Below are 14,216 nucleotides of genomic sequence, written 5' to 3' on the forward strand. Positions count from 1 at the left end.
CGCAGAGCATACTGCCCATTAAAGCCTGCTTGCCAGATTTTTCATTCATATTTTGGCTCTAGCTGCATAAAACATGAACTCACAATGTGGAAATTGGGTTTTCTGCAATGCAATGTGAGAGGAGCAAATACTGAAACTGAAAAAAAGTAACAGCTCAACCCCATAGGACACCAGCCTTTACTTGATTAAATACAAATGTTTTCAAGCATTTCAACAGAATTTTTCAAAATGTGCACAACTTGCCCCATGGCTACAGGGACCTGCAAAGTCAAATGCCTGGCTTCCAAAACTACCTTTACAGGGAATGGATGCTTTTAATCAACACAGGATAATTCTCTAACTTGCATCAAGTAACTTGTCAAGTGATCAATATTTGTTTACACTCTGAAGAGTACAAAGACAACCTCACTAGCCTAAAAGCAAAGCGGCAAAGCACCCCATACTGCATGCAGGAAAATTAATGCTGGTGTAACAGGTGTGCATAGCCAATAATATTTCAATTCTTGGACAAGATCAAAGAAAAATTGTCCTTCCCCCTTGAGATTTAACATCTATAGTATTTGCTGGCAAACAGCAAATTTATTTTCAAATAATTATGTGAAGAGTAAGAGTGCTATGGTTTTACAAATTTCATCACTACAACCAGATAAAAATAGGTCACTTCTAAGTGAAATATATTCAAACTTCCTTTTCAGAGCATTGGAGAGAAAAAACAAGAAACAGTAGAGAAAAGAACAATGTTTAGCTTTAATTTACCTCATTAAATAAATGGAATAAATGAACTGTTATTTTAACATCCCTCATCCTCTAAAATTTTTATAATCCTTGTGACTATTCTCACCTGTCCATATTTACTGTAGGTTGATGTGAAATGACTATCTGAGAGTGTGTTACCGATTCCCCATTGTGTGGCGATTCTGTCACACGTTGAAGCTGAGATGCCACTACAGATTCTAAGGGAGATGTGGGACTGGTTGCTAGAAGAAAGGAGAAAATAAAAAAAAAGAAGTCCACAAAAATTTAAAGAAAGACAGTCTGCCCAGAGAATAGGATAAATAACCCCTAAATCCTGTACAGTCAAGAACACTTCGATCAGTAATAATACATATCAAGTTTGGGTTCCACCTTAACAATTTACTATAACTCAGTCACAAATGAATAAACAAAATTCCAATGTGAAATGTATTTCTTTTGAACAGCAGTAAATTTCAACTTTTGGCCTGTGTTATGCAGGAGGTCAGACTAGATGATCACAACGGGCCCTCCTAGTCTTGGAGTCTATGTAAATGCTGTACATAAACTTCTTTCCATGTAGAGAGAGTGATGTTTTCATTCTTCACTCCACAGACACACACAAACAGGATGACATATGTAATTACCCCGCCTGCAATCTACAAAAGCAGAAACTACAACTTTTGGTTTATATTTAGGTGGTGGGGCAATTAGGGACATAGTTCATGTCTTCTAGGTACTGCCATGATCCTGCAGCTGCGCATAATCTTACCAAGGATTGTAAAACCCAAGACCAAGTTTTTGAGAGTTAAGGATAAACTTTCAGTCTTAACTCTGGCTTCCGTTGACTTAAGATGTAATATTGTATAAATATATGTAATTTTCATTTTGCTTAGTAAAACATGCTAAAAAACCCTCAAAAATTAAGAAATAGTGGCCCCCCCCCCCCCCACTGTATCCAAACCTAATAGCTTACTGCTACTGAAAGGAGTTTATCTGAGAGTCCTAAACTTATCCAAAAGCAGGCAGTGTAAGCTTCTCCACATTGTTCTACCAGTGTGCCTCCGCTCCTGACCTGGAGGGCTCATCACTTGAGGTCCGTCGATATGATTTTAGACTCTTAAGTGCCTAGATTCCATTTGAAAAGGAGATTGAGACTCCTCAATCAGTTCAGCATTGTGCTGCTGAGCGCAGCAATGCCTAAATGCCTTTAGGAATTTGGGCCTAAGTCTCTATTATTTTTATTAATAATAATTATACTTGGCTCTAAGGGAGGGCCTTCCATATGCGGATCTTTACAGTGTGCTTTACAAATATTAACCTACTCTTTATTATTGACTAGACTGCGTGTTTACTCTCAGGCCTGTGTCAGAGCAACTCCACAAGGAATTGTTACTCAGGAACACTGCTCAGAGTCAACATTCCTCAGGAGGTCCAGCTTTGCATGGTGGTAAGGGAGGGGTCATATGCTGCATCAGATGCTGAATGCTCCCCAGCCAACTTCACTAGCTGATGCATATGCGTGGAGAGGAGGAGAAAACAGAGCCCTTGAATATTGCATGAGTAGCCCCTTTTCTCCCTGCACTCAGACTCACAACATGGATAAGCCCTGTGCAGTGGCAGAGAGGGTGGAGGGGATTGGTCACAAATAGGCTCTCAATCAATAAATTAAATAGACTCAGATGATGACTTTTGGATATTTTATATCTAGTAATACCCGGTATTAACTATTATTTATTCAGCACTATTAAGTTATATATAAGTGATAAGTACTATTAAGCGTTATGACTAATATAAAATTTCAGCCTTGAGCAAATTTGTTTTAATGACTGAGATAAAATAAAATCCTAAAAATAGGGATTGATAGGGAAACCCCTGAGAGAACAGGTTTTTATAGCTGTAACACTACTCTAGTAAAATGGTAGAATCAGCACTGTCAAACTTGATATAACTATCATAATTAACTTGTTCATTTTCACTCTAAAGAACATTCTCACAAGCGACGATAAAACAGACATTTTCTTGCAAAGCACTGAGCTACACAGCTCTAAAGGAAATATTCACGGTGGTAACATTAAAAAAAATCTTAGAAATTTCTCATTTAGAAATTTTAAATAATTAAAATCTACTCAAAAACTGAGTGAGTCCCTTGTGTTCTTGACATTGATTTCACTTAGCTTGGATTGCAAAATTCCAAAATCCTATCAACCTCAATTTACTTGGCTATGTATTTGTTCTTGTTCTGGGCTAAGAGCAAAGACAAATGCCATACCTGTTTCTCCAGTAACATTTGCCTTCGATAGCTCTCCATTTTGCTGTTCATTAGATTTCTATAAAGGAAACACAGTTTTGTAAATTAAAAGCAGCACTGGAGAAAAGGGAAACATATGCCCAGCTGTTTATATGGATGATGAAATGTAGCATATACCTTGTCTACAACTTCTGTGCGCCTAGTTCTTTTCATGATCTCCTCAAGTCGCTACAACGGAAGTTACAAAGAAGGAAAATGTTTATCGACATTGATTAAAAAAATCACCTTAAAACCCATAATCTTTGGTAATATATTAAAATTGGCATTTATTGAAGGAAAAAAAACCCTCTTGGGACTTGATCTAAATCCCACAAAATCAATGGAAGTCTTTCCATTCACTTCACTAGGCATGGATCCGACCTTTAGTGAATTTCCGAAGCAACATTTGCAATAACTATATGTCTTTCTACAGTGCACATGCAAATAAACAAACTGCTAAGATATACAGTACCAAGGTTCCCTGCATGCATTCGATTACCTTCTTCCTTTCTAAGCGCTCTTGTTCTTCTCTTTGGAAACGCTTTTCACGCTCTAACCGAATCCGCTCTGCCTCTTCACTCAGGCGAGCTTCTTCTTCTTTCTGAGTAATGGGAAAGGAACAGAAATAGGGACTTATTCACAATGTAATGGCTGATCCGCACTGGCATCTGCCTATCTTTGTATGACATTTTAATTTACAACAGTCTGACAAGGAACTTTTGGGGTTATGTCATCAACAGAATTTTCAGACTGAAATGCAAGTTTCTTAATTAACGTCTGTGTTCCCCTTTCTTCTCTTAATTTTATGTAAATTAAAAAGCTGGTAATCTTGTTTGGTTCTGTGTCTGTTTTATGATGCATGCATGAATACACAGAAGATGACTAATGAAAATGCATTTCCTAACCTAGCAGCTAGCAAAAGTGTTCATGAGACTAATGCACTGTGCTGATGAATGCTTTCGATAGGGTCAAAAGAAAGCAGCAGAATTCCCTCCTATTCTCCAGACATTGTCCTTGCTTAACAAAAGCAATGACAAACAGCCATATGCACACTTCCTGTTTTTTAATTAAATGTAAGGCTCCCTTGGGAGGTGCTGTTGAAGGGCTTTCTCTATAAGATAAGATTGTCTTGCATTATTGGAGGCACTATAATAGTTCCCTAGTTAAGGATGCATTGAGATTTGCACTTAAGGAGGTTTCATGCTGTTTTATATATGAATATTATAGAGTATATGCCTCAATTTACAGCATGTACTCAGAGTACAGAATACATTTTCTGAAAAATTTCAGGTAAATATCTTAATTAGTTTATAAATTTAATTACTTTAATACGATCCTTTAAATAACTGTGTGTCTCTGGGTGTGTGTTTTTATATATATATATATATATATATATATAAAAATAATGTGTGTTTTGTGTGTATTCTAGTCAGACTAAATTTACATATTTGTTGAGAGGATAAAATCATTAATGTTTATGAGGCACCCACATGCTAATGAGGGTTAAATAAGTATGTAGACAGAAGAGGAATCTAAGTGCTTTGCATATATTAAATAATTTAATCTCACAGCAGCCCTACTGCAGCTGGGAAAGCAGCATTATTATCTCCATTCTACAGATGGGAAACTGAGGCAGAAAGCTCAAATACCCAATTGTGATACTCTTACCTTGAGTGGTACCTTCCTTCTTGAGCAGTCTCACTGCTTTCAATAACACTACTCGAGGGGCATGGTGCTATTCAACATAAGTAAGAGTATCAACATCTGTTCCTAAACCATGAGCCCCAAACAGGTAGTATCAGAGTAAGGATTAGAATTCAGGAGTTTTGGATTTCCTTTCCTATGCTAAGTCCTCAGCTTCTCTCTTATAGGTGTCCCGAACTAACTCTGAATAGTAAAGTTACCTTGGCATCTAGCAGGTTAAAACTGTAGGGCCCAAATTCTCCTCTGGTATAACTCCACTGAATTCAAGGGAGTCACATGACTTGAGAATTTGGCCCATAATATCAAGGGGCTAATTGTAAATTAAAAACAAAACAAAAGTCCTACAGAAAAAGATCCACCCGCAGCTAGATTTTTCCTCTGAGAGAAATACATCCCAGCTGTTCTGTACCCATCTATGAATGCAAGAGTCAGTCCATAAGTCACTTAAATTTGTAATATACTCTGCACATCCAAAAGGAAATCTAGAGCTGCCCATGAGATTATTAACCCAAATCACCAACACACGCCTGGTATGAAAACTCCATGGAGATGCATACTTGTTTCTGAATGCGCTCCAACTCCTCCTTCTCTTTCTGGTCTCTTTCTTCTGCCTGCCGGCGTAGCTCTTCTTCCTTTTCTTGCTCCTGCTCTCTCTCCCTTTGCTTCCTCTCCGCCTCTTGCCTGCGAGCCTCCTCCTCCTCCCGGCGAGCTCTCTCTTCAGCTATCTTCTGCGATAATGCCTCCTTCTTTAGCCTGTGACCACGAAACACAAGGGTAAGAGTGTGGGCGATTCTGGGCTATGGCAACAGCAGCACCGGACAGAAGAACAACGAGATTTCTGACTCAGAGTGACATAACAGAGGTGAGCTTTAGTGCCCGAAGTGGTGATTCAGTTGGTGAGAGAAGGCAAAAGAGAGTGAGACATGCATCATTTACGTCCAGAACTACTGGAGAGCCTTGGTATTAAATGAGAAAAGGGAAAGGCCTATAAACCACAGTTATTGGAAATCTAAAAACACTCTCCATGAAAACCCACAGCGTGTGACACTTTCATTTGGGGAGGCTTATGTGAGCACTGGAAGCTCCCTAGAAGTGTGTGTGGGGGGGACCCGCCCCTACCCCCAGCTCAGCCTCTTCCTCCTCCCACTGCTCATCCCTTGCCATGAAAAGTGATGGGGCCATGGCCATGGGGAGGAGCAGTCCCACAGCTGGGCCAGCCAATGAGAGGCTGTGTGTGCTGATGCCAGAGCAACTCAGCTAAGGGGTACCAGTGATGGGCCCTGGCCCCTCCCTCTTCTTTTTCCTGCCTTAAGTGAGGGAGGGGGTGAATAGGAGCGAGTGGCGGGCAAGAGGCCTTGGAGGAGGGAGCAGTGAAGTGAGGGCGGGGCCTCAGGGGAAAAAGCGGAGCACGGGCAGGAAGAGGCAGAGCGAGGGCAGGGCCTCAGGGGAAAAGGCTGAGCAGGAGCCTCCCCAAGCCTCTTATATGCACCACCCATGATTATCATAGCCATGAGGATGAAGATAGCCATGAGCAGGATCCTCAGCTGGTGCAAATCATCACAGCTTTACTGATTTCAGTTGGAGATACAGTGATTTGCTCCAACCTTCATTCTCTCTGTTTAAAGCACTAAATGCACATATGAAGAGATGGGACATGTGCTAAGAAGTTTTTCAGATTTTTAGTCTCATTATGTTTCAGCTTGTGTGACTTGTGTAAACAAATCCTGACAAGACACAATTATTCCTTCAGTTTGGATTTTCATGCTTCTTTTCCTTAGGGATTGGTTCTGAACCCTCCATATTAAACACTATGGTAGCTACCAAAATGACACAAAGATGCTAAAATGTATCCTCTCCACTGAGCAGATCTGGGTGTCACCTTTCAGTCTCTTCCCTCTCCTTCCTTTCTTGCTCCTCCCGTTCTCGCTGCTCGCGGGCCAGCCGCCTCTTTTCAGTAAGCAGTCTTGTTGCTTCTTCCGGGTCAGTAGTACCTGCCGAAGTCTTGCTAGAAACAGGGGATGGTGAAGTTGCTGGTGGAGCGGGGGGCAAAGCTGGAGCAGCTACTGAAACAGGCAGAAAGGGAAATTCATCCATATAATGTGGTGTCAAAAATAACAACCCCCAACAGTGTGTAATTGAATAAACCTCTTGAGGAGGATGGGAAATACAATTTGAAGTACTGGAGCTTTGATTATAAAATATTTTCAGGCCTATAGGGATACATTAGAAGAAGGGGAAATCATTAGCTCCTGAGGTTCAGATTCCTTCGGAGGGGATTTTGCCCCCGTGCACCCACAGGAGCAGTTGCTGTTCAGGTGGAATTCTGCCAGGGAAGAGAGCAGCTTTCAACTCAGACTGGGGGACAACAGGAGCTCTGATGTTGGAAAAAGCCTAGGAGAGTTGCTGAATCAGCCCATTTCCTAGATGGCCTGACCCCGCTTGGGTTGGTCTCTCCCATTTTTGTACGTGTACTGGCTGCAGTGCAGGGGTTGTGGGCAGTTTGCATTACTGTGTCCTCCCTTCTGGCCAACTGTCTGGCCTCAGGAGCCTGAGCCAGGGTTCTGCTAATGCCATCAGGCCCTTCATTTCTGAAAGTGCCCTCCAATTAAGAAGGTCTTGTGAAAGCCCCCGTTAGCACAGCGATCCGCATTGGTTTGGCAGTTATTCAGCTGTTACCCACATAAAGATTACTTGGGACATGCTTAGCACATTTCACCCTAGAATCTTAAAGAACTTGACAATCAACTAACTAATCCTCAAAACACTGTATGACAGATCTTACACACACTTTACAGATGGGTACACCAAGTATCTTGAGCAAGTTCACACAGTGTGAAAGTGACAGAGCTGGGAGTAGAACCCAGGAGTCTGGACCTCCCAGTTCCCCATTCTAATTACTCCTTTGCTCATTCCAAAAATGTTGAGTGAGTATCTGCCTTGATGTCAGATGTCCACCTATGGCCAGTTGCATACAAAAGCCATTTCCTCCTTCCTCAAAACACAATGTCATGCTTGTTAGGTGCACCCTGCCTCAATCTGAAAGCTGCAATTGAGTCTGATCTTGAATATAGTTTTCGCAGGACAATTTGCAGGGGCAACCCGGACACAGCAAGGTCCTATAACATAACCAGTGACAGAGCTGACAGTTCTGGTTTGTTTCATATAACATTTATTACTGGAGTGTACTTTTTTTTAAATAAAATATTAGTTAACATTTCTGTTCGGCTGCCTGGCTTCTGAATACCTGTCATTTCCCCCACAAACAACAGAGAAAATGAATTGAACTTTTTCCTCTAGACTGCTTTTTCAGGGACTGCTATCAATATGTTAGCCAAACTGAAGGAAGTGCATCCAGACAAGCAGCAATGCTTCTGGCAGTGCCGGCGACATGTATAGGGAGATAGTTAGACTGACAATGATGTGAAAAACTACAGCCAGCTGTAGGATTTGCGGGGTGATGAATTGTTGCCTGATTCCTCCTAAATGTCACTGATGCATTGTAAATGAAAAAAGGAAAGGCTCTGTGATGGGTTGAACTAGGCATTCCCTGCCTGCTGCCAGAGACCCCACTGCCTTGGAGCACCCTGCCCCAGGAAGCTGTCTGTAACAAGAGAAGGGCAGTGAGCCCAGACCTCCACGGGTTGCCTAGAGCAGCCTCTCAGAATCAGCTGCTGATGGAATTAGTGAGACTTGGCCCTTTAGCAGCTTGAAGGGCCAGGCAGGCAGAGGCCAATCAGTGCCAGCAGACCAGATAAAAAAGGCCAGTTCTGAGGCAGCCAAGGAAGGGTCTTTCCTCAGTCTTAATCTAAGAAGACAGGCCTGGTCAGAGCCTAATTCTGACTGTAACCTTTGGCTTAAGTCAATCAAAGGCTTTTGTTTACTTTGTGGAGTGTAAGGCCCCTGTGGATCATCCTGAGTGGAACATTAATTTGACCAATGCAGGATTAGGTGAGCTCACTTTGCAAGATGTTCCACTGGCTGAGGTGAGCCTGTGACAGGCTTTCAGATCTCCTCCAACCTCTCTAATCACTTCTTTAGCTTCTCATTAAGAGGATCCTCCTTATGCCCACTCCTGCTTTCAGCTGGGGTTCCACAGGGCTGTCCTTGCTCCCCTTCTCTTCTCCCTCTGCACTTTCCCTCTGGGTAATCTCCTGGGCAAACACAAATTCGGCTACCATTTCTATGCTGACAACTCACAGACCTCTCTCTCCATTCTGGACCCTTCTCCTCCTGTCCAAATTAAATTCTTTACCTGTGTTTCTGGCATCTCCTTGTGGGTGTCCAGCTTAAACTCAACATGGCCAAAACAGCACAGGACAGCTCCTTAAGGGAGTTGGGCGTAGCCTCACTTGTGATTAATTCGCTACCTCACAAGTGATAGCTTTGAGTTCAGGGATCAGGTACTCCTTAGATAAAAGGCCAGCAAGCAGCTCATTCAGAGACAGACAGACAGAGTCTGGACAAAGGCCAGGAAAGGAGCCGGGCAGAAGGACCTGGTCTATCTACCTGTTTGATTTATGTTGTACTGTTTTGGTTCTGAGAACTAAACCCCCCGCAAGAGAGGGACCCCTGAAGAGAGTACTTTTGGGAGCTTTGTTTGATGTACTGGCTGGTGAGTGGCCCGGTAGCTTAGAAGAGCTCTTAATCATTCCGCTTAAGCTCTTCTTCCTTCCCTCCTCTACCACTCACCATGGCCACTACCACCACCACTGCACCATCACTCAGGCCCATAACATGAGCATCATGTTATACTTGGCCATCTCTAATTCCTCACATCCAAGCGTGTCCAAAACTTGGTGATTCTTCCTGCATAATCTCTCTAATATAGGGCCCTTGTTCTCCACCTACATAGCTAAAATCCTTAACCAGGATTTCATCATCTTGCAATTACTATAGCATCCTCTTCTCTGGCCCTGACAAAGTTAATCTTACCCCACTTACATCCATTGCTACCCTTCTCTTCACTGCTCCCCTTCTCTCCACTGCACCAAACACAAACTATTTGTCTTCACCTTCAAGGTCCTTCATGGTCTATTCCCACCCTACTTATTATCTCAGATGCAATCACGATATTGAGTCCTGCCTCCACTCAGCGAAGGACATCAGCCTCCATGACCAACTTGTTGAGTTTCCAAACAAGCACCTTCATGCTTTCTCTGATGTGCCCCGTAAATGTCTGCAAAACTCAGTCATGATCCTTCTTCAAATCCTCCTTTGCTATGATGCCTACAAAAAACTTAACACATCAGGAACAGTCTCAGCACATCAGCTGCTAATCATACTGACCAGCATTGTCTCATCGTTCCAACAGTCCATTGTATCCATTTGTTGTCTTTTGTTTTATGCTTAGATCATAGGCTCTGTGGGACAGGGACTGTCTTTCTGTTATGTGTCTGTAGAGTGCCTAGAATAATGGGATCCTAGACAAAACTGGGGCTCTAGGGGCTACCTATTAATTATAACAACAAAAGATAAGGACCAGCTCCTATCTTAAAGGAATAGTAGACCCCAGCTGCATGTGAAGGGGTTCGTGCAGGGTTGCTAATGTTTAATACATTTTTCAATGGACCTGCCTCCAAATCACCTAGGAACCTGAGTTTTGGCTGCACTTTGATGAAATTGTACCATTCTCTCCCCTCCCATCTTGTCGATTTCTTTGACTATGTTAATGCAGAATCCAGAGTAACAAAGAACAGGAATATCAGTGATCATAACAACCATTCCATCCCTGTTCCTACAATGGACAAGGATATCAAATATGTATCAGGGGAATCCAAAAATTATTTGTTCCTAAATACAATTTACTATCATAAAAGGGCTGTGTGTATTTTCTTCCTTTGGCCCATTCACCATTTAATTATCACGGATTCACACATTCCATCTCCATATTATTTTTTCTTCTCAATTTTCTCTTTTTTATTCTTTTCACCTCTCCTCTTCTTTGCCTCCCCTTTTCTTTTCTGAAAAGCAGCAGCAACCTCTCATCTCATTCTCTCTGCCTCACTAATGGTTGTGCAATCCCTTGCTGTATTTACTCCTGGGGGAATTCTACACCACTGTGCACACACATTATTAATGAGCCATGCATATTTTTAATTTTTTTGCACAGAAAAAAGCTTCTGCTGAAAAGTTGCTGCAGTTCTGCCTTTTGCCCACCAGAGGGCGCTATGGCACTAGAACACAGCAGCAGCTCCCAGCCAGCTAGAGAAGAAAAAGACCCCGCAGAGCCTTCTTTGCAGCGGGCCAGATCAGGAGACGGGGCTATGGGGAGACAGATAGCGTGGGATGCTGGGGGGGGTCAGACAGGGGCTCATAAGGGCTAGTGGGGGAGGGTGAACAGACTGGGGCAGGGGCTGAATAGGAGTGGAGGCGCAGGGCCACAATGGGGAGGGAGGTGCAGGGCCACATGGTGATGGGGGAAGGGGTGCAGAGCTACATAGGGACAGAGGATGTCAGAGTGGGGGCACTCAGACACATGGGGACAGGGTGGGGGTGCAGGGCCACATGGGGATGGGGGAATGGGTGTCTGAGTGGGGGTGGAGGGACACGGGCCTGATTGAATGGGAGAGGCTAGGAGTCAGCCAGGGTCTGCATGGGGGAAGCTCCCTAACAGTCCCTCTCCGCCCCCCACAAAAACCTGTTCCATACTTTTCCCACCCATACCAACAACCCTCCAAGTTCACACCCAGGCTCCTTCCCAGCAATTATTTCCCTCTCCCTCAGCTCCTCTGTTACCCCTGACTCCCCCCAGCCTTTGCACTGCTTCTGGGGGGGTGCGGGAAATACGGTTCTGTGTTTTAGTTTAAATGAATTATTAGTCAGAGTTCCATATTAATATGCCTAGTAAGGAATCTATTTGTCAAAAACATTTTCTGAATCTTTTTTGTTGTCTATATTGTTAGAGACATACTTGCTGATAGGTATTTTTAAATAAATGATAAAAAATAATTGAAACTGGTGTGATTATATTGTGTTATTTTGACAAATAATATATGCAGAATTTGAAAATATTGTGCGCAGAATTTTTAATTTTTTGGCGCATAATTCCCCCAGGAGTATGTATTCCATGTTATATTGCTTGTTCCTTCTTGTTCCCCACCTAGGTTTTCCTTTGTATTCCATTACCTCTACTTTATTCTGCTTTTATCTCCCATGGGCATGTGGTACCAGCATGGCTAAATTGGTACAGATCTAGTTTAATTAACACAGTTGGCATCTTTGCTTCTCTTCATTCATCAGCCAGGCCCTATATCATTGAGATATAATGTAGCTTACCCTCTGGTTTTATGCTGGCTTTCTGAGAAAGATTTCAGCATTCAGTACTATGGTCCCTTAAAACAATAAGCAGAAACAGAACACCAGCTTCTCCCACTGGTCAAAGGAGAAAACATTATTTATCTTGTTTTTCTTATGCATTTGTATCTGTCACTTGAATAGCTACCTACATATTTTTGGTTGTGTCTTGCTGCACCTGGATAGAACTGTATCTGCAGCAGTAAAATACTACAGAGACCAGCAAATTCCTTACCATTAAAGATGAAAGACTGGGTAACCTTATGATTTCATTTTCCTGCCTTGGGCAATGCATCTTTGCATGACACTGAATTTCCAGTAGGGAAATAATAAAAAGCCACTAGCAGACCTGGACATTCCTGTTCCTGGGTTACTTCAGGAGATGGTTTCATGCGACACTCCCTCTAACATTAATGGCATGCAACACTTGTTCCATTGTCACAGAGCTTGGAAAAGCCATTACAAGAGGACGTGAGAGTCAACCATGAATCACATTTTTGAGGTGTAAGTTGTGCTAAGCCATGTAAAGGATCAACCCAATAATGTATCACGGGTTCTAAGAAATTTTTGAATGACTGTACAAACCAGTTATTGAAGGAGAAGTACCGTTGACTGATAAAGATGCAATAAACTGGGTGGGAAGGGAAGAGGAAAAGAGAAGGACTCAAAAACATCCCTGAGCCTTACCTTGAGCCGGTTCTAGTTTGACAGGGAGACCTTCCCCGATTGCGGATTCTCCAGCACCTGCTGAAATTGCTTTACCCTCTTCTGTGTGTTCCTCAGCTGCCTTCTCAGGCTCCTTTTCTGGTCCTTTTCTCTGACTATCTGGTTTCAGCTCTTTTTTGATTGGGCGGATATTGCCAGGGGAGGGAGGGCGCGTCTGAGTGGAGGTCACTTTGGAAGAGCCAGGTGGGGAAGTTCTCTCTTTGGGGGTGCCAGGCAAAAAAGGCAAGGACTTGGATGCATGCCTGTTCAACCACAAAGAAAACAGAATGATGGCAATACGTTGGGCACCTTTCTATTCCCTCGATAGATAAAATCTGTAATAGCTCACAAACAAACAATCACTACTTCGAGATCTCCCTCCCAACCAACAGGAAATCTGAAACGTGTTGAGACAGAATAATAATATTTAGCTGTTACACAGAACTTAATCTTCAAAACTCTTTATAAACATTAACTAATTAATCCTCAATACACACCTGTGAGAAGGGCACTGACAGGGTATAATCTTCCTTTCTCCCCATCCTGACCACTGGACGCTTTCCTTTTTAAAGATTTGTTCATTATCTGGCTATACCAGAACGAGGATAGGAGACACTGGATATGGTTTAACCAGGGTGCAATTTTATTATTAGATGTCTAGGAGTTCCTGGCAGATAAAAGTGTACAGTGCAGGTAACTCCATGACCATTTCAATATCTGCCTGGGGAGCTTCCTTTAGTGCCCCCACTCCCTCTTTCCATCCTGGTCCCCAATCACTTACCATTCCCCTCCTCAAATGAGGGTTAAAGTGGACTATAAAGGATGGGGAGGATTAGCTCCTTGCTGTGCCAGTCATAGGCGTCTCGAACGCCCCCTGTTCTATTCCTTTAACAAACACCTCCTTTAAATCCTTTACTAAGCCATTTATCTGGTCACTGTCTCCCTTCCCTATGGAGTATCTGCACTGGTCATCCACCCCACACTTACATAATGAGTTGCAGCATCATGGCCTAACTCCCTTCCCTACTCACCATAACAAAGCCCTCCCTGAACCTGCTGTAGGGAAGGCAAACCGCCCCACCTTGGCCAATCTGATGGTGAGGGAAAGATTCCTTCCCAGACCCACCAGAAAGGAACGACTAGTGCGATTGCCCTCCGCGGATCCTGACCAAACCTGGTATTTTGCCACTTCCAAGCGTAGGAGGGTGGGCGCTGCTCCGCCTGGTCTTGGGGAAAGGGTGTTTCTCCCACCAGGCTTGCCCTTTATCAACTCCCCAGCCCTTCCAGTCCCTGGGGGAGGAGTCAGCATCGCCACATTGTCCTGCTCTACTTCTGCAGCAGGGTCCATGCCGCACTACCTCCAGCCCCATTACAGCAGTATACCCCTTTCCCCAGCAAGCCAGACAATGCCCCCCCTCCCCCAACATAGGGTGCGATGCGGTCATTGCTGATTATAGCTTCTTTTAATTGCCATTTTAATAGGTGTTTTCTG

The 14,216-nt window shown here is 43.2% G+C and overlaps 1 protein-coding gene across 29 annotated transcripts in view; it reads right to left on the reverse strand.

Moving 5' to 3' along the window:
* The window catches only part of MAP7 (microtubule associated protein 7), a 199,590-nt gene that overhangs the window by 11,287 nt on the left and 174,087 nt on the right, over positions 1-14,216 (reverse strand). For 21 of the 29 annotated variants that reach the window (XR_006289615.1, XM_043542998.1, XM_043542982.1 and 18 more), the window contains 7 exons: positions 12,707-12,987; positions 6,606-6,789; positions 5,284-5,479; positions 3,522-3,623; positions 3,161-3,211; positions 3,005-3,062; positions 842-977 (listed from right to left, as the gene is read on the reverse strand). Coding sequence is in view for 28 of the 29 variants with exons in the window: in XM_043542998.1 (XP_043398933.1) it covers positions 842-977; positions 3,005-3,062; positions 3,161-3,211; positions 3,522-3,623; positions 5,284-5,479; positions 6,606-6,789; positions 12,707-12,987 (1,008 nt within the window). In the remaining variant the exon portion in view is untranslated. The remainder of the gene's footprint in view (positions 1-841; positions 978-3,004; positions 3,063-3,160; positions 3,212-3,521; positions 3,624-5,283; positions 5,480-6,605; positions 6,790-12,706; positions 12,988-14,216) is intronic. The other 8 variants (XM_043542983.1, XM_043542992.1, XM_043543001.1 and 5 more) reach the window with 1 other exon arrangement.

The sequence above is a fragment of the Chelonia mydas genome, chromosome 3 (assembly GCF_015237465.2).
Source record: "Chelonia mydas isolate rCheMyd1 chromosome 3, rCheMyd1.pri.v2, whole genome shotgun sequence".
NCBI lineage: Eukaryota > Metazoa > Chordata > Testudines > Cheloniidae > Chelonia > Chelonia mydas.